We start from the raw sequence: 27,745 nt of genomic DNA, 5'->3' as shown, positions 1-27,745 counted from the left end.
TCTGTCTCTCTCTTTCAAAAATAAATAAAACATTAAAAAAAAAAAGTTTTGCAGCACCTCAGGAAGTTAAAAATAAATTTATCAAAATGACCCAGCAATTCTGTTAGATATATAACCAAAAGAAAACATACATCTGCATGAAAATTTGTGCACAAATATTCACAGCATTACTCATAATATCCAAGAAGTAGAAACAACTCAAATGTCCAACACAGGTGATGAATAAATAAAATCTGATATATCCATATAATGGAATACCATTCAACCATAAAAAGGAATGAAGTACTGATACATGAACAAACCCTGAGAACATTAGCCCAAATGAAAGAAGCCAGTCACAAAAGGCTCCACATATGATTCCATTCATACAAAATGTCCACACAGTCAAATCTACAGAGACAAAAAAAATAGATTGATGGTTTTGAGGGGTAGGAGTAAAAACAGGAGTGGGGATAGGGGTTTCCTTGAGAGAAAAACAGAATGTTCTAAATTGGATTGTGGTGAAGGCTGCACAATCCTGTGAATAAACTATAAACCAGTGAATTAACTGTTCACTGTATATCAGTGAATTATAGAGTGTATGAATTATATCAATAAAGCTGCATTTTAAAAAACAGATAAAAGAATTCTTCAGTTATTATTGATGAAACCAATGTCCCTAATTAAAATCTTCATCATCATATTTTCTTCCAAGACAAAATGAAAGCCTATGTCAGTTCACCCAGTTGCTTAATGCAGAAACCTAGGAATCATCCTGAACTTGGTCTCCTTCACCCATCACCTTTAATTAATCACCAGTTGTAACCACTTTATTCCTGAATCTCTAATCCACGTTGCTCCATTCCCCGATCCCAGTTAAGGTGGCTTACACCTGAGGGTCAGCAAACTTTTCCTGTACCAGCGAGTAAATATTTTAGGTGTTGTGACAAAATTGAAGGTATTATGTACCTTCTCTCTTAACAAGAGAGAAAGCAAATTTCCACTAAATTTTTATTGAAGAATTTCAAAATATACTACTACTAATAACGGAGCTTTTTGTTTTTTTTGTAATAGAAGTTTACTAATTGAAGAAAGTAATTCTTTCTGGGGGAGACATTTTGCCTGAGGTTCAAAATTAGTGTTCCCTATCATTAAAATCAATAGTAAATGCTCATCTCTTAATGCTAATCTGTAACTATGTTTTATGTATTTCATCTTTGAAATGTTTTTCACAGATGAAGAGACTAAAGATTCAAGGTAAAGGGACTAACAAATGGAACTAGAATGCAAATGAAGGACTAGTCTCTGATAAAGAAAATGTATCTGTGGGGCACCTGGATGGCTCAGTCAGTTGAATGTCTGACTTCAGTTCAGGTCATGATCTCATGGTTGGTTGAGTTCAAGCCCCATATAGGGCTTGCTGCTATCATAACAGAGCCCCTCTGTTCCCCTCTCTCTCTGCCCCTCCCCTGTTTGTGCTCTCTCTCTCTCAAAAATAAATGAACATTTAAAAAAAAATGTATCTGCAGATGCAGGCAGATTTATAGATTTACAGAAACTTGAAGGAATATTGGTCTGATACTATCTTTGTCTCTGAGGGAAAACTTCTAAGCATAAGAAGGGCAGAGGTGAAAGGGTGGACAAAACACAACAGGTATTGAATTTTGAGTAAAATAAGACCTGAATTCGTTTTTATCAAATAGGAGATATAGGTAACTAAAGAAATGTAATAAGAGGAGCAACTGGGTGGCTCAGTTAAGTGTCTAACTCTTGGTTTCGGCTCAGTTCATGATCTCATGGTAATGGGATCGAGCCCCGCATCAGGCTCTGCACTACCACTGCAGAGCCTGCTTGGGATTATCCATCCCTCTCTCTCTGCCCCTCCCACTGTCTCAAAATAAATAAATATACTTTAAAAAAATGTAGGGGCGCCTGGATGGTTCAGTTGGTTAAATGTCCAACTTTGGCTCAGGTCGTGATCTTGCAGTCTGTGAGTTCAAGCTGCGCATCGGGCTCTGTGCTAACAGCTCAGAGCCTAGAGCCTGCCTTGGATTCTGTGATTCCCTCTCTCTCTGTCCCTTCCCTGCTCATGCTCTGTCACTCTCTCTCTCTGAAAAATAAATAAACATTAAAAAAAAATTTTTTTTAATGTAGTAAGAATGTCACATGGTACTGAAAGTCTAATTTAGGCCAGTAAACATTAATTTATAGTTGTACTATATAAATAAAACCACCTAGCTTTATGACTTTTTTCCATAGTGCTTAGCTGCCCAAGCACAGACAGATGGTGGATGAGTGAATTCATGTAAGGCTGAACACATAAGAGTGCGAAAGAAAGGAAGGCCTGGGTAGCTCAGTCAGTTGAGCGTTCAACTCTTGCTTTTGGCTCAGGTCATGATTCCAGGTTTGGGACTGAGCCCCATGTCAGGCTCTTCCCTGAGCATGGAGCCTGCTTGAGATTCTCTCTCTCCCTCTACCCCTCTTCCCTTGCCTGTGCTCTCTCTTAACAAAACAAAACAAAAAAATAAACAAAAACGAAAAAAACGGTGCAAAAGAGGACAATGGTGCAAAGGAATTGAAAATGTAGGCCACATTGGGGCACCTAGGTGGCTCAGTCAACTGAGTGTCCAACTCTTGATTTTGGCTCAGGTCATGATCCCAGGGTTGTGGGATTGAGCCCTGTGTCAGGCTCTTCCCTGAGCATGGAGCCTGCTTGAGATTCTCTCTCTCCCCCTTGCTTGCACATGCTTTCTCTTGCTCTCTCAAATAAAAAAACAATTTTTTTTAATTAATGAAAGTATATGGCACAGCACTGTCAACAATAGCCCAAATGGAGATATGGACATATGGAGAAAGCCCAAATGTCCATCAACTGATGAATAGATAAAGATGTGGGGTGTGTGTGTGTGTGTATACACACACACACACATACATACATACAATGGAATATTACTCAGCCATCAGAATGAATGAAATCTTGCCACCTGTAATGTGGATGGAGCTAGAATGCATTATGCAAAGTGAAATAAGTCAGAGAAAGACAAATACCATATGATTTCACCCATACATGGAATTTAAGAAACAGAACAGATGAACATATAAAAATGAGGGGAGATGAGAAAGGGAAACAAACCATAAGAGACTCTTAATAATAAAGAACAAACTGAGGATTGATGGAGGAAGGTGGGTGAGAAATGGGCTAGATGGGTGATGGATATTCAGGAGGGCACTTGTTGTGATAAGCATATGTAAGTGATGAATCACTAAATTCTACTCCTGAAACCAACATTTGCACTATATGTTAACTAAAATTTAAGTTTTTTTAAAAAAAAAAAAAGAAGGAAAAATAAAGAAAGTATATGCAAGAGAATAGACCAGGAAATCTAACTTGAATAGGAAGAAAAATGAAGACAGAAGATAGCTGACATAATGGGAGAAAATGGGTCAGTATAGTAAAGGACCTGATGATGTAGAATAGTTGAAGTGGGAATACGTAAGTGAAAAAGATGAATAGAAAATATACTTGTCTTCATTTTCATTAGTGTAAGAATGAAACACATCTATTTTGTATACTTATAAGCCTTGTCAGTACATAGCAGAGAAATCAGTACAAGTAGGAATTCAATAAATATGCATTGAAAGAATAAATTTTACTATGGCAAGTATAAGCATGAAAGACTATTTAACAAGGGTATTTTTTAATAGCATCAGTTGTAACACTGATATAATGAAAACAATCTAAATGCCTGTTAAAGGAGAACAGACTAGAATACACAAGCCATAGAATACTATATATCAACTTTTAAAAAGGAAAAATTCGATCAAAAAACGGTTAGCCAACTCACAGGCCCAGACTTCTGATAGGCCCCAAACCGATATTTGGCTTTTATACCAAATGATATTCAAGACCAAAGACTGATATCTGTTAGAACTGCTTATAACATACTGAGTTATTATGAGTTACTAAAATCTTATATTCGTAGACTAAAGTTAGCACATTTCCAGTTTACTAAGTATTCTAATTTAATATTCTACTAAAAAGTCTGACACATGAAACTGCTAGGTTCTATGGAACACATGCATGTATATATAATACACACACTAACAATTGGAATTCCCACAATTTTCAGGTAAAATGTTTTAAGTGCATCATCAGATTTGTTCTGATCTGACTGTGCTCTTTACTTATTGCTATTTTAATGAGTATGTTAGTAAAATTATTGTTGGATTTTCCGTTTGTTTGACATTTTTGTTCTTATACAACTTTTGTGTCATTTCAAATTTTACTGTTATTTCTCTCCATTATAATTATTATCACCCCCCAAAAGGTAGGAAAAAAAAATGCTCCAAGGGAATAAAGCTCTAGACTTTTCTACTTTTCTTACCCTATATCCCAAAAAAAGAGAGTGGAAATTGGACTGAACAAGATTGAGGATATTAATTAGGCAATAGTAGAGACACAGTTTCTTCTCTCTTGAGATTGCTTCTCTTGGAAGTTTCTGTGAAACTTAGACCTCCTCCCATTAGAAAGCAAGCAAAAAAACAGAATGAGACCAAGAAGAATGGGAAACACTATGCCACCCAGTTCAGGTAAAAGGAATCCTCTCAGTTCCATGCCATCAAATTCAGCTTACCAGGGCTACACCAAAATTAGGGCAGAAGCCTCAGCAAATAATAAAGTATTTCTTTGGTGCTGTCCTCTCTGTTTGTATTTTCATTTAGATTTCAAGGGATAAGGGGCACCTAGGTAGCTCAGTGAGTTAAGCACCCAACTCCTGATTTTGGCTCAGGTCATGATCTCAAGGTTTGTGAGATCGAGCCCTGAGTTAGGCTCTGCACTGACAGTGGCAGAGCCTGCTTAGGACACTCTCTCTCTCTCTCCTTCTCTCTCTGTCCCTCCCCTGTTCTCTCTCAAAATAAATATATAAACATTAAAAAAAACAGACTTCTAGAGATGGAAGAGGGGCAGTAGGCAGCAATTCAAATTCAGGATTTAAAGGGGCACCTGGGTGGCTCAGTCGGTTAAGCATCCAACTTTGGTTCAGGTCATGAGATCATAGGTTCGTGAGTTCAAGCCCCATATCAGGCTCTGTGCTGACAGCTTGGAGCCTAGGGCCTGTTTCAGATTCTGTATCTCCCTCTCTCTCCACCCCTCCTCCATTCGAGCATTCTCTCTCCTTCTCTCGCTCGAAGATAAACATTAAAAAAGGTGTTTTTATGGGCGCCTGGGTGGCGCAGTCGCTTAAGCGTCCGACTTCAGCCAGGTCACGATCTCGCGGTCCGTGAGTTCGAGCCCCGCGTCAGGCTCGCTGATGGCTCGGAGCCTGGAGCCTGTTTCCGATTCTGTGTCTCCCTCTCTCTCTGCCCCTCCCCCGTTCATGCTCTGTCTCTCTCTGTCCCAAAAATAAATAAAAAACGTTGAAAAAAAATTAAAAAAAAAAAAAAAAAAAGGTGTTTTTAAAACACATTAAAAAAAAATTCAAACTTTAAGGATACTGACTCTTGAATATCTACCCTCACTCATTCAACAAATGCTTATCTGATACATCCTATGTGCCAGGCACTACGATAGGTACTAGAGGTATGACAGTGAAGAGACCTGTCTTCATGGAGCTACAGTCTAATGAGGGAGACAAAATTTAACAGATTAAACAAATACACAACATTTAGCAAATAGGTATCTCATTATGGACTATGACAAGTATAATAAAAAAACAATACAGGGAGCTTATAATCATCTCTTTCCCCTATTCCTAACACCAACTTGAAAACAGGATAAGGCTTCCTGTATTACAAAGAACAGCTCTTATAAGAAAAAATATTCAGAATTCAAATTATGTAAACTTACAGCTTCTCTGCCAATGAGTGGATAAAAGGGGGTACCGAAAAGTTTCCTTCCATTGATAAATGCCTTCATGATAAAATTGGTCACTATTGAAAAAAGAAGAAAATAATAAAGATGCAGACCTTAATGTATAAGACAGGTTTAAAAACAGGAGATTTCTATATTTCAAACTTACTTTTCCTAGAAACTCCAGCACCAAGGTTATGATTCAAGTCAAAAGGATCTAGAAAAGAAATATTTATTTTTTAATTAAAAATTATGTTCACTATAACATAAACTTAGGAGCCATAACTAGAGTCTAATACTATATAACTCAGACCATTCAAATCAGCAAATTATTCTTTTAAAAATTATAGATTAAAAGAGGAAGAATCTTCCAAATTCTAATGTGTTTTAGTTCTCCCCTCAATTTCCTTCCCAAATGAAACTCTAGCTTTTTGTTTTGTTTTATTTTGTTCCTCAGGTAATATCAGTTAAATGATTACCTTCAATTGCAATGCATTTGGATGTCCACTGCTTCTCAAAAGTTGTCAACAGCTTTTTCTGCCGAATGCTAATTACATATTCCTTGAAATCAAACTCTTCAGTATAAAAGCGAAGCAGTCCCAACCAAAGCTCTCCTAACGTTTCTGTATTCTTTCCAAGTGAAGGTAAACGCTTTTTCTATAAGTGAGAACAAAGAGAGAGAGATGTCAATACCTACCCAAAATATGGACCCCAAGTAAAATTATTAAATTATTCAAATCCTAACATGTATCAGTGAGCATTCTGTAACATAAAGGTTATGAAAAAATTACCAGCTCTTCTGTTTTATCAAAGAAAAATGCATTCCATCCATCAACCATTCGCTGTGGAATCTGTTTTCCATCAAAGATCTGCAAAAACAATTTTATTATCAGATTTCAAGTCATCCAACCCAAAAGCCTAAGTATTCTCAAATCATTTCAGAATGTAGCTATAAAAGACACATTGAAATACTTCTTCCAAAAGGAACATGTCAGGATAGTATAATTTGATGCCAAGTTATTAATGAATAAAATGTATCTGGAAGGTCAAAGCATGAGACTCTCCAAATTGACACATTTGATGTTATCTATTTGGCCTGTCCAAACACATCTAGCCGAAAAATAAGGAAGTAAAACTAAAGAAAAAAACAATGAAAACCGAATTTTCATCAAAGGATCATAGATGCAGAAACACATATTGATATGTACACCCAAAAGAAATCAATGGAACTGATTGTTTTGGGGAAGGGGTCTAGTACTTTTAATCAGTTATCTGTGTCAGATGAAGCTGAAAAGTCCCTGGGCATTGATTTCTTTAGAGAGAAAATTAGGTAGATTTCCCTGACATCTTCATAAAAATTGTAAAATCTTCATGATAAAAAAAAATTTTTTATGTTTATTTATTTCTGAGACAGAAAGAAACGGAGCATGAGTGGGGGAGGGACAGAGGGAGACACAGAATCCGAAGCAGGCTCCAGGCTCTGAGCTGTCAGCACAGAGCCCAATGTGGGGTTTGAACCCACAAACCACAAGATCATGACCTGAGCCTAAGTCGGACGCCCAACTGACTGAGCCACCCAGGTGTCCCTGATATTTTTTTTAAACATGTTTTTTTTTAAGGCTTTATTTTATTTTTGAGACAGACAGAGACAGCACAAGTAGGGGAGGGGCAGAGACAGAGAGGGAGACAGAGAATCCCAAATAGGCTCCACATTGCCAGCACAGAGCCTGATGCAGCGCTTGAACTCACAAACTGTGAGATCATGACCTGAGCTGAAACAAAGGGTCCAACACTTAACTGACTGAGCCACCCATGTGCCCACAAAAGCTTCATGATTAATTATGCATAATAATTCACTGTCCCGACCAAGGAGAGGAAGGGGGCGGTGAGTAATGCTACTTTACTAGAAGAAAAGTATCCCATGAGATTTTTTTTTTAAAAAAGATGCAATAAAGTAGAAAGTTGCAACAGGTTCACAGTCAGCAGACTTCATTTCTAGTCTTAGTCCTGCCAAGTAGTGATTCCAGATAAGACAATTATCCTCTTAAACCCTTAGGTATTCTCAATGAAAATGAGAGATTAGATTAATTAGGTCAGTTGTTTCCTTTTTTCTTTTCCTCTTAAGCTGTAGAAACTTCTCCTAAAATGCAACCTTCCTGGAAGCTTAATAGGTAAAACAGATAAAAAGCAGAGGTACTCTGATAGAAGCCGGAGTACAGGAAACATACCCCATTTTTCCTTATCTCACTTCTCACATGTACACTAATGAGTCCCCAGAGCTTACCAGAAAATACTTCAAAACCATCAGATAAGGTGGTCCTACCTCATCACCCCTTCCATTTTAGATGGTACAGTGATTTACAAAATTAACATGTCTGGCCCATCTAATCTCACTCTCAGCTTTATGTTCCTTGTAGGCAAAAACTGTAACTTTCCACTGGAGCCAAAATTCCTACTACATCACAGCCTGCCATATAGAGAATACTTAATACATGTTTGTTGAATGAATATATTTACTCTGAAAGCATGTTCATAAAGTGATCAAGTTTCCAGAAACTTAAGCTAATAAGTTGCTTTTTATTTATATGTAACTTAAATACAGTTACCACTTATCTACCATAAATTCTGACACTTCATAAAACAAACAACGGAGAGCCTGGCAATTACAGATATTGATATCTAAAACAAAAGATATGGGATCTTGCCCTGAAAAAAGAAATGAAGGCTTCAAAGGAGCCAAAGTGTAATATTTTACCCTTATAGATTATTTTACCCTTATGGATACTATTATAGATATTACATGGAAAATAATACAAGCTACCACTTTAGACCTTGATTCTTTTTGATATAATTCTTATTTCTGAGTAACCACCGTGATCCAAACTCAACTATAGTGGCTGATTAACACAGGAAGTGGACCCTGGGGAGTGGGCCTTGGAAGGTGTTTAATCACTGATTTGCCAATTTTTTTTTATGAGCTCTCATATTTCATTTTCTAACTTTCCACTCTTTTAGCCCTTAGAAAAAGCATTAATTCTATCCTCCCTTTCTCTTACACACGCACACACTTACTCTTTCCATTTCTCTCTTCTCTTTCTCTCTCTCAACACCATCATTTTCTTCAGTACTCCCTCTAAAACTCCATGACACATCTCAATCATATTTGTACAAGGAGTGACCCTGTATGTTTTCCATATTTACTTTTATATTTAATTGTAGTATTTTAGTGTCTACTGCTATATTTAATTTTTGTTTGAGAGACAGAGACAGAGAGAGAGAGAGAGAGAGAGAACGAGCAGGGAAGGGGTAGAGAAAGAGGGAGACACAGATTCCAAAGCAGGTTCCAGGCTCTGAGCCGCCAGCACAGAGCCCGATGTGGGGATTCAAACGCACCGGCCATGAGATCATGACCTGAACCAAAGTCAGATGCTTAACCAACTGAGCCACCCAGGTGCCCCTCTACTGCGATATTTAAATTGCAATTTTTTTACACATAACATAATGATATGTTATGTGTACACATAACAAATACACATAACAAATGATTATGATATAAATTTTATAAGTGTACAGTTCAGTGGCATTAAGCACACTCACATTGTTGTACACCATCACCATCATCCATCCACAGAATTCTTTTCATGAAACACTGAAAAGAAATGAAACACTGAAACTATTAAACAATAATTCCCTCTTCCTCTCTCTCCTAGCCCCTGAAAACCACCATTCCACTTTCCATCTCTTTGGATTTGACTACCTCACATAAGTGGAATCACACAATATTTCTCCGACTGTTTTATCTTACTTAACATACTGCCCTCAAGATTCATCCATTCAATGGCAATTTTTAAGCTGATATAAGCTAAGAAAACATAGTGGTTCATAGTATCAAGTGTGAAAACACTCCCTAATTCTTTTTTAGCATTTTTATATGAAAATGTACTTTACTTACGATGATTTTCTAGAATACAGCAAAACCATTCTCTTGGGAAAGCTCCTTTTGACCTACATAACTTTGTACTGTTAACCATGAAAAATACACTTAGCAGAACATTACTTATACCCAGTCACTTCAAGTCTAGGTTCAATTACAAATGGAGTCAAAGATCATCATCTTCATTAAACATATCCTTACCCTTAAAAGTTGATCGATGCCAATGACCAATACTTAAATGATGCCAAGAATGGACAATGGGGTCCCATATGACAAGCAAAAATGCCAGAAGCAAAATCCATATATCATCAGTTCATATGTATCACAAAGCCCCCCACAAACAGAGCTCATTATGATGGAAAACATTCCATGGACTGCCTCTCATTTCATCAAGCACTGTTATGCAGATAATGGGAAAGTTCTTGAAGTTGGCTACTATAGTCCTGCCTATATTTTCCCAGTAATAATATTTAAAAATCATTAAAAAAATGATGATGATGATAATAAAACATTTAGCATGTTAAAACATTTAGCATGTTAAAACATTTAGCACCCACTATATGCAAAAGCATCCGATTTCTCTGTACCTTATATCAATACTGAAATAATACTACTACATTATTACTGTTGATGAAACTCAGACTAGTGGCCGTTAGGCAACTTTTTGAAAGCCACAATGTCAGAATTAGGATTCAGATCAGGTATCTCTGGCTCCAAAATCATGCGCCTGCTCTTTCCATGATATACTGCTACCTTAGTGGTATCTCATTCATGGGTAATGTAATTACAGAACACTGACAAACTACCATGAAAACAAATTTTGTGTTCCATTTTAGTCATGGTATTCTGTCGAAGTCATAGCAAATCATAGTAAATGGCTGCTATGGTATTCCTGGGCAATAATGCATTTAAGATCCCCAAATTTAAAGCCGTTAACAATGGACTAATACAGAGAATGATCTTGGCCTTGTCAGGTCTCATTAATTCATGATAAATTTTAAGCATCCTACTGTGAACAACCTTGTCAAAAACCACATCATTCAACATAGATTAAGCAACTTAAAATTTTCTGCCAAGAAAGGATATTTGAAATTTTTGATTCCTTTCCATTGTTATCTTAAAAAGGGGCAAGGAAATGCTGCTATAAGCACATGACATTCATTAGAACTTTTTAAAATTTACTAGGGCTATCTGACATTCACCATTTGGCTTGCTTATTGTGTGATTTTCTTTTCTGCCATGACTATCGGTTTATGTGAAGTCAGAATATGTGAACTGCCAAGCAATTCTGACTGATTCTTCTCTTTATGTGAAAATAAACACTTTCCTAAAAAATTAGAACTGGATTCTCCCTAATGCTTGCAAATACACATTGTGCCAAGAATGAGGAGGAAAAGACAGATGATTAAGAAATCCCTTAAATCTATAACAGAGTATAAATTGGCTACAAAAAGAGAATCCTTAAGTCACCAAATCTGAATGAAAAGGAGTACAATCTGTTTCTTCTGATGTACACTCTTACACTTACTGCAATTAACATACCCTTACAGAGATGAGGAAGAATTTCCTTGGGTTTTCTCTCAACAAAAATTCACAAAGTTGACCAAAGTATACACAAGAATATACCAAACCTCATTGCCAGGCAGGGGAAGGGAGAATACTATGGAGAGAAGAAACTTTATATTTGCATCTGAGATGATACAATGTATGAGTTCATCGATGGCTACAAGACTTTCATAATCATCTGCAATACTCTAATACTGTGAAATACAAAACTGTTGCAAAAGATATTTAATAGTTCTGTTCATCTATTATTCTTTTGGTAGTCTATATTCTCCCATAATGAATTTTGCAAAAAAGTTCATTATATGATTATAACATTAAAGGAAGAAGAAAACTCAGAATTGTCCATGCTGGAAAAATTCCTTCATGATCTCATAAACTACACAAGATCTACTATGTGTAGATCAATTTTCACAAGAAACTCCTTTACACTTTAAAAACCTACCTCTTGTAGAACTGGGATAACAGGTGGTTTTCTCTGCTGCAGAAAGTACAGCACCATAAGGATATAAGCATATGAAGATAAACTTCCCCTGGAAGCATCTCCAATGTCACATCGCTAAAGAAACAGAAATATTATTGAAAATAAAACTTCAGAATCTTATTCCATGCAGGAGTACTGACTACATGAAGACGCTATTTTTTTAACCCGTCAAAATGTCAAATATCCAAAAGTTGACAACAAACTATTATGAGGATGGGCAAACAGGCACTCTCGTACATTACAGATGGCAGTATAAATTAGCATAAAATCTATGAAGAATAATTTGGCAATATCAAAATTACAAAAGTATATCTTACTTAACCTAGCAATTCTGTTCTAAGAATTTATCCTGCAAAAACACCAAAAAACATGTGAAATAACTTAAATTTTTTTTTTATTATAGCACTATTTTAACAGCAAAAAAATAGAAACAAGACTCATCAGTGGGGCACAGGTTTTAAAAAACTGATGACTACACTATGGAACAGGGTGTCACCATTAAAAAAGAACAAAGAAGAAAAAAAGGAACAAAAAAGCTCTAGTATACTAATAGAAAATAATTTCTATCTATTATTCAGTGAGAAAAGCAAAATACAAAACAATGTTTTCAGTATATTTATACCTGTAATAAAAAGGAGATAAGAAATTTATGTATTTGCTTATACTGACATATTTCTGGGAAGGCACAGAGGAACTTTTGCTAGGAGACAGGTGTGGACAAGAGATTTTCCAGCAGAAATCCCTTTAGACCTTTTAAATTCAAAACCACATGAATAAGTTGACTATTCAAAACAAAATTTTTAATTGAAAAATATCATGAAAGAATCCTCAGAGACTTCCACTAAGACTTTAGCTGACATATAAAGGGAGAGGAATGATTTCTGATATGAAACACTTTTAAGTTTCATTGCCACAACTCCACAAGAGTACAGACCCATCACGCTAAAATTACTTTTTTTTAATTTTAACTTGTTTTATTTTTTATTTTTTAAAATTTACATCCAAGTTATTTAGCATATAGTGCAACAATGATTTCAGGAGTAGATTCCTTAGTGCCCCTTACCCATTTAGCCCATCCCCCCCCTCCCACAACCTCTCCCGTAACCCTCAGTTTGTTCTCCATATTTATGAGTCTCTTCTGTTTTGTCCCTCCCTGTTTTTATATTTTTGTTTCCCTTCCCTTATGTTCATCTATTTTGTCTCTTAAAGTCCTCATATGATTGAAGTCATATGACTTTTGTCTTTCTCTGACTAATTTCACTTAGCATAATACCCTCCAGTTCCATCCATGTAGTTGCAAATGGTCATGCTAAAATTATTCTGTGAGGTGAATCCAGAAGTAGCCATATCAAATACGATTTGAGAATGTGTCTGAATGCCATTCTTTTCTTTTTTTAAAATTGTTTTAAATGTTTATTTATTTTTGAGAAAGAGTGCCAGCAGAGGAGGGGCAGAGAGAGAGGGAGACACAGAATCTGAAGCAGACTCCAGGCTCTGAACTATCTGCACAGAGCCCGATGTGGGGCTGAAACACACAAACTGTGAGATCATGACCTGAGCCGAAGTCGGATGCTTAACTAAGCCACCCAGGCACTCCATCATTCTTTTCTAAGATGACCTCTGTCCACAGACATGCTAAAGGAATATCTAAACAAATATGTCTTCCTGCTGGAAGAGTGGATTTTACTAAATGAAAATGTGACCAACTCACTCCACTACTAGAAGTCTTCCACCAACACATTCACAAAATTAACTGTTTACTGAATAGCTACCACAAAGCAGGTACGCTAAACTGGGGATACAGGTCTCCATCTTCATAGAGTTTACACTCTTAGTGAAAAACAAGAAAACAAAATTCAGTTTATAAGTGTTATAACAGAAGAAACACAGCATTTTATTGTTTTGTTTTCTTAGAAAAATTTATGACTAGACCCAAATCTCAGATTTCCTAACTCAGAGATTCTTACCTAATTCAGTATGATATGCCAACTCCCAGACCTGGGGCTGAAAATCTTTACTCCACTGAGAAATTTACGAAAGTGTTGCACATAGGAATAAAGCACACACAGGAAAAAACTAAGAAGACTCACCCTACTCTAACAGGTATAAATTTAAACCATTTAATAGAGTGCTTCCCTTTAAAAGCTCAGATAAGTAATGAGGCACCTGAGTGGCTCTGTTGGTTGGGCATCCAACTCTTGATTTCAGCTTAGGTCATGATCTCAGTCATGAATTCGAGCCCTGCATCTGGCTCTGTGCTGACAGTGTGAAGCCTGCTTGGGATTCTCTCTTCTTCTCTGTCCCTACCTTGCTACACACAAGTGTCAGCACGTGCACATGCCCTCTCTCTCTCAAAACAAATAAACAGGGGCATCTGGGTGCTCAGTTGGTTAAGCATCCACCTCTTGATTTTGGCTCAGGTCATGAATTCATGGTTTGTGGAACTGAGCCCCACATTGGGCTCTGCATTACACGGACACCATGGAGCCTGCTTGGGATTCTCTCTCTCCCTCTCTCTGCCCCTCCCCCACTCACTCACACTCTCTTACACAAAATAAAAAAATAAGCTTTAAAAACAAGTACACATTAAAAATAATAATAAAATAAAAGCTCAGCCAAGTAAAACTGAGAAGATGTTTGCCACAAGTCTGACATCCATATATATCATCTTAACTATCATGAGTATTATAACAAAGCAGATCATTAACTATTTAATAAATACCTTTGCAAATACTTTCATAGTATATCCCAAGTATTGTACTCTAGGATCAATAGCTGCATAAGTAGCTAGCATTCTTGTGTTATGTTGAGCCTGAAAAATAATTACATATTGGAAAGCATTTCAAATTTATTAAAATTAAACTCAGAAATCAGATAAAAAGATATAATACAATCCAAATAAAATATATAATTGTAAAACTTAAAACACCTATAAATGAATCAAAAACTAATCTTCAATGTGAAGGAAATATCAAGACGATTCATAAAAATATTTTTGTCTTAAAATACATTTGAAACATCTAAACATAAATGGTCAGTGATCTGTAAACTTTTAAAATAACAAATACCTGGGTCTATACAGAAAGAGAAACTCACCAATGTATTATATAAACTGATATCGCCTTCTAAACCACTTCGTCTATGTTCAAATTTTACTATAGGCACTTTGGCAGTAGTTATAGGCAAAATGTTTCTTAAACCTGATTTAAGACAAACACAAAAATTTCATTATGTTAAATAATTTTCATAAAGATAAAAAATATTTTGTTGTTTTAAAGCTATAATTTAAATTCATACCTGGATGTCTCTTAAGAATTTTTGCCAAATTTTCAATTATTTCCTTACAGTTTAATTTCTAAAAAACAAAAGAAACAAATAATAAAGTTTGTCTAACTCAATTTGGCCTTGTGCAAATTCTACTGTAATGAAGCATTTAATACTAGCATTTCAAATCTCCAGCTAGCTATAAGCTCTACTTATATATGTGTAAGGGTACACAAATATACCCTTGCTACTCAAAGTATGTGGTCTATAGACCTGCAGTATCAGCATCGTCTGGAAACTTGACAGAAAGACAGAATCTCAGGCCCCACCCCAATCTAGTGAATCATAATCTGCATTTTAACAAGATTCCCAGGTAATTCACATCCACATTAAAGTGTGAGAAGCACAAAGACAAGAGAATACTGTTTTCAAATATGTGAATATGTAACTAAGGATGGATATGGTGAAGGTAAAACAGTACAGTGATTAAGAACATAGGCTCTGAATTTAGACAAACAATCTTCAACTAAGTATTAACTAGCTGTGTGATTGTGGATCCTTAACCCTCGGAGCCTAATACTATAAAATCAAGATAATGAGAAATGTCTACCCTACCAAGTAGTTGGAAGAATTACACGAGACATGTATGAAAGCATTCGGCAGCATGCTTGGCACAAAATAAGCACTTTAAGTCTGTGAGCTATTATTATTACTATGTTGATGAGGAAAAGAAAAGTATTCCAATTATTACACAATCTACTTTTTCAAGAAAATTCTTACCCCCACAAATTGAAATATATTGATTTTTTTAAAACCAGGGACAGCAGAGTTGAAATGTGACAATAACCGTGATACAAGGAATAGGGAGATAATGGTATTATAAATTAAATGGATTAAGTTGAATGGTATATACATCAGTGCCCACACTTTCTACTAAAATCACTTTTGTATATCCCTAACGTGCTCTTTTTTAGCTATAAGAGACCAGAAACTATTACAACTTAACCTGAGGATTTCAAGGGAACCTTTAGTTACTAATTAACACATAATAAAATAAGAGATAATTTTTCTCTTTATTATGTAAGGATACAATTTATGCTAAATTATAAGTTTCAACTATGGCTCATCTAGAAGCAAATTTAATCTTTTTTATTGTTTCAACTTTCCAATGTTAATGGCACAGATTATATATATAACAGACAAACCCTTAGTGACTAGAGTCTGATTATTAAATTTTACATAGAAGGTATCTAAACCCTAACCTCTTCACTGGGTAAAATCATTTCCTACTCCCTCAATTCTTGCTCTTCAAAATGGAGAGGGGAAGCCTATTTCCAAGTAGATGGCACCGAGCAGAAGTTAGTTAAGGAGAACTAAAACATTTACAACTTTTCCATTTTTTAAAGAATAAGATATTAAGGAGCACCTGGGTGGCTCAACTGGTTAAGCACCAACTTCTTATTTCAGCTCAGGTCATGATCTCACAGTCATGAGACGGAGCCCTGCATCAGCCTCTGCACTGGGCATGGAGCCTGCTTAAGAATCTCTCTCTCCCTTTCCTTCCTGCCCCTCCCCTACTCACGTGCACACAAATGCACGCTCTCTCTCTCTCCCTAAAAAGAATTAACTAATTAAAAGGAAAAAAAAGAATAAGATGTTAATACTAGAAGCAGCTTCTAAGGGCCAGAAATAAGGATCAACCAGACATGTTTACTCTGCCATCTTTACTATGGTTCTGCCATCTTTACTCTGATTCTAACAATTTAAAAGCCACCTTTTGAAAAAATTTTCAGAAACCCACAGTACATGATTCTGAATTCTTTTATAATAACACTCTATACTGACACCACTACAGATGCCAGAAGCTTGGCCACACCCCAATCTTGCAAGCAGTCCCTGATCTTGAAACATAAATTCTAACAGCTATGTTCCTAAAGGAATGAGCAACTATAGGGATCCCCTCCTTTTTAGTGGCTGCTAGGAAGGCCTGGGATACTTCCCTGTCCAATCAGTCCCTTTCTTTAGTGGAGCTTGGACAATCTTGTTCCCACTACTGAAGGCTGATACACGAAGAAAGAAAGCACAAGTACCCACTCTCACTGCTGAGACTGCTCTGGGGGAAGGTCTGCTCCTGGCATCTCACAGTGAAATTCCAAAAGTAGTGATTAGGTTCTACAGTACTATTAGTACTAAATTTCAGCTACATTATGGGTTAAATAAATTACAGAGAAGCAGTGAGATACAATGGAAAGAGCATGAACTGTGGAGTCAGACAGACCTGGGTACGAATCCCGGCTCGAACATTTACTAGCTGTGTGAACTTGGGCAAGTCAGTATATCTCTCAAAGCCTCAGTTTCCTCATCTGTAAAATGGGGGAAATTATCTACCTCGAAGGTGGTTTTAAGAATGAAATGAGGCCTCAATAACTGTTAGTTCCCCTTCCCACCCAAAATGCGTTTCTTTACTAAAAGCTATCCTAGAATGCAACATTTATAATAATGCTTTATGGAAAAAAATGTCTTCTAATTGCTCAAAAATTCTAATTAACTTGTACAATACAACCTACTTATAAATTAGATGCCCACCTTTATTTTCTATCTTTAGTGATACAAAGATATCACTTAACGGAAGAGATATGAAAAGACAGAGAAAGTGAGATCAATGTTCACTCGTAGTGTAGCACCAGCTTCCCATTGGTTCTAATGGAAAAAACTACAACTCTATGGTATATTAACTTTTCCCAAAAATTCAATACAAAGCACTTTTAACTCAGTGACATTGTTTTCATGATATAAAATTACTGAAACAGTAAATTTACTTAGAGATTTGAATGTCTTCTAAAATGATAGTGCTAAATGCTTTTACATTTCAAATACAATTGCTGATATATTTACACAAAGAATGGTACCATATATTTTTTATCAATACTACATACATAATTTCAAATATATTCACCACTGGAAGAAAATAAACTTCCACATCCCTTTCCAGACACTAGCTCTTACCTCTGCATTTTCATGGCCTTCCAGGGTCATACAAATATCCAGATCACTATCACGAAATCCAAATCCATTCTTAGAAGAGCCAAATAAGCACAATCTGGCCTTTTCTAAGTAAAGGAAAACAAAAGTCAAAAGTTTTATAATTCGTAGGAAAGAGAAGTCTTTTATTACCTACTAATGGACTAACACAAGATGCTCTTGTCCACTTTGACAGCTTAAATTACCTTCCGTTGCCAGATATACTGAGAAATTCCAAAACATTCATCTAAAGCCCAGATCTTTTGCCCAAGTTCCCACAACCCATGTTTCTAACTGCTGTTTACATTTTTCTACAGACATCGTAAATTCAACAAGTCAAAACTAAACCTTCAACTTTACCTCAAACCTACTATTACTCCTATAATCCCTATTCTCAGCAAATAGTATTTTTATCTACCCAACTGCCCACATCAGAAATATATGTTATTCTTCATACCACTCTCTCTCAGCTTCTACATCCAAACAATCACCAAGTCCATTAGCTGCTTTCAATGTAACTAACTCATAAATTCATCCACTTTTGTTCATTCTCCACAACACTACCAATAGTAAAGTTTAATATTTAGAGATTTACCTCCTAGAAATTAGTAAACTAGTTTTTTCAGGGCACAATTCAAGTAGTTTCACAAATATCACCTAAGTACATAGAATTAATTCTCCTCCCAAAGTGAGTCATTAATCCATTTGATATAAATTATGATGGGATTATCCTTTCATATTTAGTGTCAGCCAGTAACAGCTACCACTTCAAACAAGCTGTACCTTAACTGGATTGGATTTCTTTCCATATTAATTCCTGTAGATTACACAGTTAAAAAACAAATTCTACATTTTCAAAACCTAATCGTTCAATTCAGTTCTGATGTCCAACTTGAAATTTCAATGGCAACTGAGAGACGTGAAAGAAGCTATGTTCATCAGCAAATAAAAATGTGCATAAAGCTAAATATAACAGACTTAGATTTGATCAGGACTGTACTAGCAAATATAATGGAAAATGTAATCTTATATAACAGATCTTTCATAATATACATTCATTCCATTATAAATCAACTCTATCATTTCCTAAAATATTTGGCCACAAAACTCTCGATTCTTCATCCCCATGCCCAAAACCTATTCCTTCTCCTATTTTTGCCATCTCAGTTAAACAGTACCACCCAACTACTCAGGTAAAAGCTTTGAAACTGTCCTTGACACCTTTTTTTTCCTTCGTATCTAACATGTAAGGCTTCAGCAAGTCTTATTAGTTCTACATTCAAAATATGTCCTAAATTTGACCCCCTTTCATTGACTCTTTCAGATGTTATTATGTCTCATCTGAATGTATACAACAGCTTTCTAAATGTTCCACTTGCTTCTATTCTTATGGACCCATACTCTATTCTCTCAGATCATACCACTTAAGTGTTAAAACCTTCCAGAAGCTTCTCATTAGACACTCAAAATTCAAAGTCCTTCTACCAACATCTATAAGGCCCTAATGGCTCAATCTCTAGACTACGTCTCAGACCTCATCTTTCTATTACAGTCTACCTCACAACTCCACTCGAGACACACTGACTTCCTGCATGGCCTTCAAGCATACCAAACATAATTCAACCTTGGAGTATTTGTACTTGCTACTCTTTCTCTCTAGAATGTTCTCTCCTTAGACATTCGTATAACTTGCTCCCTCATATTATTCATGGCTCTCTTCAAATGTGACTTTATCAGAGAACTACCATAATAGTAGAGAGAACTACTCCATCACTATCCTTTCAACTCCTGTACTTCAATAGCATTTATTATTTCCTGATATTAAATTGTATACCTGTTTGTTAGTTGACTCTGTCTACTCCTCTTAATATAAGTTTTATGAAAGCAGGTTTCACCTTTTGTATTGGTACTATATTCCCAGCACCTGTTTTAGTACCTAACCATAACATTCAATGAACACTTTTAAAATAAACGAAACTCTGATTGGGTGGCTATAATAACAAAAACAATCAATTTTTAACATATGACATACCATCATACTCTTTTTGAATAAACTTTTCCAAGCCAATTAAAATTTGCTCCCTGTTGTGTTGTTCAGAAAAGGGTGGTGATAACTCATCTGAAAAAAGAAAAAGGAAAAAAGTAAGGAAAATAGAATCTGAAAAAGTCAGCAATTTTTTATCCTAAACTCTTTTTAAAATTTCATTATTTGTGGGGCGCCTGGGTGGCTCAGTCAGTTAAGCATCTGACTTCGGCTCGTCATGACCTCATGGTCTGTGGGTTCGAGCCCCGCATCGGGCTCTGTGTTGACAGCTCAGAGCATGTAGCCTGCTTCAGATTCTGTGACTCCCTCTCTCTCTCTGCCCCTGCCCTGCTCATGCTCACTCACTTGCTCTCTCTCAAAAATAAACAAAACATTAAAAAAAATTTTTTTAAATTTCATTATTTGTTAACTTCTCTGACTTTAAAATCTTAAATATTACTAGGGAAGGAAGGGGCAGAGGGAGAACAGAAAAATATTTTTTATAGGTCTATGTACATTTCACATGATCATTCCTCTATGAAATATCTGCAAAATATATTTACTTCTACAAATTATTTAATATTGTTTTCTGCAGACATTCTGCTCACTCCCAAAAAATGCTTGTTTTTCCTACCTGTTAAATCAATACTCATCTTGTTATGCGAGGTACCTGACCCATTCAAACCTAGCAGTTCCCTCAAATACATGGTCAAGATCTTTTCTATAAACTCCTTTGCCCAACCACAGCCTTCAATGACTTCTCTTTAAATTAATTTCCTTAGTTCTCCAAAGCACTTGCCAATTTGTACTAACCATTTAATTTTCTAGGTATTCCATTTATGTTCACATTATTTTTCCACATAAGACCAAATATTCTTAAGAGTACTCTTTTTCCGGGGCACCTGGGTGGCTCAGTCAGTTAAGCATCCGACTTCGGGTCAGGTCATGAACTCACAGCTTGTGGGTTCGAGCCCTGTGTCAGGCTCTGTGCTGACAGCTCGGAGCCTGGAGCCTGCTTCGGATTCTGTGTCTCCCTCTCTCTCTGTTCCTCCCCCGCTTGCACTCTGTCTGTCTGTGTGTCTCTCTCTCTCAATAATAAATAAAGATTAAAAAAAAATTCAAATACCAATTAAAAAAAATAAAAAGAGTAATCGTTTTTCTTTTCTATCTCCTCCTCTAGACTCATCCCCAAGAGTTAATACAGTAATAGGAACAAAGGAGTAATCTACTATAATGATTTAAACTAATATTCAACTTTTGAAAAACAAATGTAGCATCTGCGGTTGCAAGCTGAATACAGGCATACCTCATTTTATTACACTTTGCTTTACTGCCCTTTGCAGATACTGTGATTTTCACAAAATGAAGTTCTGTGGCAACCCTACACTGAGCAAGAAATATCAAGCACCTTTTCTCCAACAGCACTTGCTCACTTCATGTCTGTGTCACATTTTGGTAATTCTCACGACATTTCTTTTTTTTTTTTTTTCTTTTTTTTTTTGTTCCTTTGTTTTTTTGTTTTTTACTTTTATTTTTTTTCAATATATGAAATTTATTGTCAGATTGGTTTCCATGCAACACCCAGTGCTCATCCCAAAAGGTGCCCTCCTTAATACCCATCACCCACCTTCCCCTCCCTCCCACCCCCCATCAATCTCACAACATTTCAAACTTTTTCATTATTATATGTTATGATTACCTATGTTCAGTGACCTCTGATGCTACCATTGTAATTGTCTTGGGGTGCCATAAACTGTACCCACATAAGATGACAAACTTAATAAATTTTGTGTGTGTTCTGGATGTTCCACTGACCACTCATTTCCCCCACCTCTCTCCCTCTCCTTAGGGCTCTCCATTTTCTGAGACAACATGCTACTGAAATTAGACCAGTCAATAACCTTATTATGGCCTCTAAGTGTTCAAATGAAAAAAAGTATCACATGTCTCTCACTTTAACTCAAAAGCTAGAAATAATAAAGCTTGTAAGGAAGGCATGCCAGAAGTCAAGATAGGCTGAGCGCTAGGCTCTTGCACCAAACAGCCAAGTTGTGAATACAAAGGAAAAGTTCTTGAAGGAAATTAAAAGTGGTACTCCAGTGAACACACGAATGATAAGAGAGTGAAACAGCCTTATTACTGACATGGAGAAAGTATAAGTGGGTCTGAATAGATCAAACCAGTCACAACATTCGCTTAAGCCAAAGCCTAATCCAGAGCAAGTTTCTAATTCTCTTCAATTCTATGAAGGCTGAGGTGAGGAAGCTGCAAAACAAAAAGCTTGAAGCTAGCAGAGGTTCATGAGGTTTAAGAAAAGCAGCAATTTGAACAAAATACAGCATCCTTTCTTGATAAAAACCCTCAAGAAAGTAGGGATAGAAGGAACATACCTCAACATCATAAAGGCCATATACGAAAGACTCACAGCTAATATCATCCTCAATGGGGAAAAACTGAGAGCTTTCCCCCTAAGGTCAGGAACACGACAGGGATGTCCACTCTCACCACTGTTGTTCAACATAGTGCTGGAAATCCTAGCCTCAGCAATCAGACAACAAAAAGAAATAAAAGGTATCCAAATCAGCAAGGAAGAAGTCAACTTTCACTCTCTGCAGATGACATGATACTCTACATGGAAAACCTGAAAGACTCCACCAAAAAACTGCTAAAACTGATACATGAATTCAGCAAAGTGGCAGGATATAAAATCAATTAACAGAAATCAATTGCATTTCTATACACCAATAATGAAGCAGCAAAAAAAGAGAAATCAAGGAATCGATCCCATTTACAATTGCACCAAAACCCATAAAATACCTAGGAATATACCTAACCAAAGAGGTAAAAGATATGTATGATGAAAACAATAGAAAGCTTATGAAAGAAACTGAAGATGACACAAAGAAATGGAAAAACATTCCATGCTCATGGATCAAAAGAATAAATATTGTTAAAATGTCAATACTACCCAAAGCAATCTACACATTCGATGCAATCCCCATCAAAATAACATCAGCATTCTTCACAGAGCTAGAACAAACAATTCTAAAATTTGTATGGAACCAACAAAAGGCCCTAAATGGCCAAAGTCCTGTTGAAAAAGAAAACCAAAGCTGGAGTTATCACAATTACAGACTTCAAGCTATATTACAAAGCTGTTATCATTAAGACAGTATGGTACTGGTGAAAAAACAGACACACAAATCAAGGAAATAATAGAGAACCCAGAAATGGGCCCACAAACATATGGCCAACTAATCTTCAACAAAGCAGGAAAGAATAACCAATGGAAAAAAGATAACCTCTTCAGCAAATGGTGTTGGGAAAACTGGACAGTGACATGCAGGAGAATGAACTGACACCATACACAAAAACAAACTAAAAATGAACGAAAGACCTAAATGTAAGATAGGAAACCATCAAAATCCTAGAGGAGAAAACAGGCAACAACCCCTCTGACCTCGACCACAGCAACTTCTTACTAGGCATGTCTCTGGAGGCTAGGGAAACAAAAGCAAAAATGAACTATTGGGACCTCATCAAGTTTATAATAACCTTCAACACAGCAAAAGAACATTCAACAAAACTAAAAGGCACCAACAGAATGGGAGAAGATATTTGCAAATGACTTATCATATAAAGGGTTAGTATCCAAAATTTATAAAGAACTTATCAAACTCAACACCCAAAAACAAATAATCCAGTGAAGGAATGGGCAAAAGACATGAACACTTTTTCAAAGAAGACATCCAGATGGCTAACAGACACATGAAAAGATGTTCAATATCACTCATCATCAGGGAAACAGAAATCAAAACCACAATGAGATACCACCTCACACTTGTGAGAATGGCTAAAATTAACAATTCAGGAAACAAAAGATGTTGGCAAGGATGCGGAGAAAGGGGAACACTTTTATACTGTGGGTGGGAATGCAAACTAGTGCAGCCACTCTGAAAAATAGTATGCAGGTTCCTCAAAAAATTAAAAATAAAGCTACCCTATGACCAAGCACCAGTAGGTGTTTATCCAAAAGATACAAAAATGCTGATTCAAAGGGCACAGACACCCCAATGTTTGTAGCAATACTATTAACGATGGCCAAATTATAGAAAAAGCGCCCAAATGTCCACTGACTGATGAATGGATAAAGATGTGCAGTGTGTATGTAAGTTTGGGTCAGTTCGTGGGGTCGAGCCCCATGTCAGGCTCTATGCTGACCTCTCAGAGCCTTGAGCTTGTTTTGGATTCTGTGTCTCCCTCCCTCTCTCCCCTCCCCCATTCATAGTCTCTCTCTCTCTTTCTCTCTCTCTCTCTCTCTCTCTCTCTCTCAAAAATAAACATTAAAAAAAAGTGAAAACAAAAGAGATGAGTATAAGGGAAAGAAAAATAAGATAAAAACAGAGAGGGAGGCAAACCACAAGAGACTCCTAAACACAGAGAACAAACTGAGAGTCTCTGGAGGGGTGCTGGGTGGGGGGTGGGGGGGATGGGCTAAATGGGTGATGGGCATTAAGGAGGGCACTTGTTGGGATGAGCACTGGGTGTTACATATGTAAGTGATGAAGCATTAAATTCTACTCCTGAAACCATTATTATACTATATGTTACCTAACTTGGATGTAAATAAAATTTTTTAAAAAGAGAGAGAGGAAGCCATTTGAGTAACATAAAAGTGCAAGGTGAAGCAACAAGTGATCCACTATATCTAGCTGAGATCATTAATGAAGGTGGCCACACTAAACAATGCAGACAAAACAGCCTTATAATGGAAGAAGATACCATCTAGGTACTTTCATAGCTAGGACTTTCATAGCTAGACAGGAAAAGTCAATGCCTGCCTTCAAAGCTTCAAGGGACAGGCTATCTTGTTAGGGGCTGATGTAGCTGGAGTCTTGAAGTTGGAACCAATGTTCATTTACCACTCTAAAAATCCTAGAGTTTAAGAATTATGTAATCTACTATGCCTGTGTTTTATAAATGAACAAAGCCTGGATGACAGCAAAACTGTTTGTAACATGATTTACTGAATATTTTAAGTCCACTGTTGAGACATAATGCAGAAAAAAAAATTGCTTTCAACATGTTCCATTGACAATACACCTGGGCACTCAAGAGCTCTGGCAGAGATCTATAGTAAGATTAATGTTTTCATGCCTGCTAAGCCAACATCCATTTATTCCACAGTCCATAGATCAGGAGTCATTTAAACTTTCAAGTCTTATCATTTAAGAAATCCATTTTGTGGGGCACCTGGGTGGCTCAGTCATTTAAATGTCATGATATCACAGTTTGTGAGTTCAGCACAGAGCTTGCATGGGATTTTCTCCCCACCCCCCCCCCCCCCCGCCCCCCCCCCCCCCGCCTCTGTGCCTCCCCTGCTCACTCTCTCTTTCTCTCTCTCAAAATAAATTTAAAAACTTAAAAAAAGAAATCCATTCTGTAAGTTTATAGCTGCCATAGTGATTCCTCTTTTAGAGCTGTACAAAATAAACTGAAAATCTTCTGGGAAAGGAATCACTATTCTAGACGCCATTAGGAGCATCTGTGATTCATGGGAAGAAATCAAAATAGAAACCTAAACAGGAGGAGTCTGAAAGAAGTTGATTCCAACCCTCATGGGTGACTCTGAGGGGTTCAAGACTTCAGTGAAGGAAGTAACTAAAGATGTGGTGCAGAGAGCAAGAGAACTAGAATAAGAAATGGAGCCTGAAGATGTGACTGAATTGCTGCAATCTCATGATATAACTTGAATGGATGAGGAGTTGCTTCTAACGGAAGCGCAATAAAGTGGCTTACTGAGATAGATTCTCTGAACTCCTGAAGATGCTGCAAAGATTGTCAAAATGACAACAAAGGATTTAGAATATGACATAACTTTGTTGATAAAGTTGATAAACTTAAGTTGATAAAACTGACTCCAACTTTGAAAGAAGTTCTACTATGGATAAAACAGCTACCTAAGGGCACCTAGGTGGCTCAGTTGGCTAAGTGTCTGACTTTAGCTCAGGTCATGATCTCATGGTTCATGGGTTTGGGGCCCACATTGGGCTTTATGCTGACAGCACAGAGCCTACTTGGGATTCTCTCTCTCCCTTGTCGCTCTCTGCCCCTCCCCCCACAAATAAACATTTAAAAAAATAGCTATCTAACAGCATCACTTACTACAGAGAAATCATTCATAACAGGAAGACTTAATGTAGCAAACTTCATTGCTGTCTTATTTTAGAAATTGTCATAGCCACCCTGATCAGTCAGCAGCCATTAACACTGAGACAAGACCCTCTACAAAAAGACTACGATTCACTGAAAGCTCAGATGATGGTTAGCATTTTTTAGCAATAAGGCATTTTTTAAATCAAGGTATATACATTGTTCTTCTTTAGACACAATGCTATTGGACACTTAATAGATGACAGAGTAGTGTAAACATAAATTTTATATGCAGTGGGAAACAAAAAAATTCACTTAATTCACTTTACTGTGGTACTCACTTCATTGTGGTGGTCTGGAACCCAACCCACAATATCTCTGAGGTATACCTATAGCTGAATTACAGGTGATTTTTTTATTATTATTAAAGTGGTAAAACTATTCTGTATGACACCATAATGGTAAATACAGGATACAATGCACTTGTCAAAATCCATAGAACTTTGCAGTACAAAGAGTGAACTTTACAGTAGGCAAATTTTAAAAATATCGTCTAGGTGGTTGGGGACTAGGATGGAATGCAGGCTGTGACAAAAAGAATCTACATGTGTAAGACAATTTCACTCAAAGTGAAACACACACTTCACTGTAAGACTAAGGGCAAAAGGGACTATGCATAAGTACTATAGTTGATAAAAGTTATTTCCCATAGGGGTATTAGATAATAGTTCTGATAATGTTATACATGTGTACTTAAATGTAACAACTGAATAAATGGGTAGCAGATGATGGGGCCAGTTTTTTCACTGTTGGAGTGGGAAATTTACAGATAAGCAGAAAGAAGAGACTTGAATGAGCCATGTGGTAATGTATTCAAGTTGGAGACATCAGTACAAAAGTCATGTTTAACTTAATATAAGATGGTCACATATAGAAATTTTTATAGATACAAGCATATATTTAAGTTAGTGCATATACATAATTTTCTCACTCAGAGAGGGCCTAGAAGCAACAACAGCCCATAACAGCAAGCACGCTAGCATCCAGATCTTGGTTTCTAACACCATTCTCCAATAAAAGGAACCAAGGATCTTTGGAGACATATCTAATTCTAGGACTGGGGCAGAAAACATACATGATGAGCCTGGAGCATCTTGTAGTACCAGAAAGTAAGGAAGTGCTAAAAAAAATAAATAAAAAATAAAATGAACAAGCAAACAAAAAAACCCCCACACACTGATGGGAGTATAAGTCACAGGAACCGACTGAAAGAATTCCCAATGGCCAAATCTGGAACAATTTGAGCAAAAGAAAAAGTAGTATTAGATAATAACCCAAAGTATAAAATATCCATGAGCTCATATAAATATATATAAATGAATAAATAAATAAAAACAAATGTACTGTATTGTATCTTAATAAAGCTGTGGGGGAAAAATGTGCCACAAACCAGCTATTCAATGCCTTGGTATT

At 36.5% G+C, this 27,745-nt stretch overlaps 1 protein-coding gene across 15 annotated transcripts in view; it reads right to left on the bottom strand.

Moving 5' to 3' along the window:
• TUT4 (terminal uridylyl transferase 4) overlaps positions 1-27,745 on the bottom strand; it is a 136,956-nt gene that overhangs the window by 15,354 nt on the left and 93,857 nt on the right. For all 15 annotated transcript variants that reach the window (XM_058717378.1, XM_058717382.1, XM_058717373.1 and 12 more), the window contains 10 exons: positions 20,129-20,215; positions 18,082-18,185; positions 15,109-15,166; positions 14,908-15,011; positions 14,534-14,623; positions 11,773-11,886; positions 6,622-6,699; positions 6,310-6,487; positions 6,000-6,047; positions 5,828-5,910 (listed from right to left, as the gene is read on the bottom strand). In XM_058717378.1, coding sequence (XP_058573361.1) covers positions 5,828-5,910; positions 6,000-6,047; positions 6,310-6,487; positions 6,622-6,699; positions 11,773-11,886; positions 14,534-14,623; positions 14,908-15,011; positions 15,109-15,166; positions 18,082-18,185; positions 20,129-20,215 — 944 coding nt within the window. The remainder of the gene's footprint in view (positions 1-5,827; positions 5,911-5,999; positions 6,048-6,309; positions 6,488-6,621; positions 6,700-11,772; positions 11,887-14,533; positions 14,624-14,907; positions 15,012-15,108; positions 15,167-18,081; positions 18,186-20,128; positions 20,216-27,745) is intronic.

Source organism: Neofelis nebulosa, chromosome 2, assembly GCF_028018385.1.
Source record: "Neofelis nebulosa isolate mNeoNeb1 chromosome 2, mNeoNeb1.pri, whole genome shotgun sequence".
Taxonomy (NCBI): Eukaryota; Metazoa; Chordata; class Mammalia; order Carnivora; family Felidae; genus Neofelis; species Neofelis nebulosa.
Note: the sequence above shows the minus strand (reverse complement) of the source record. Positions and strands in the feature narration are given on the sequence as shown.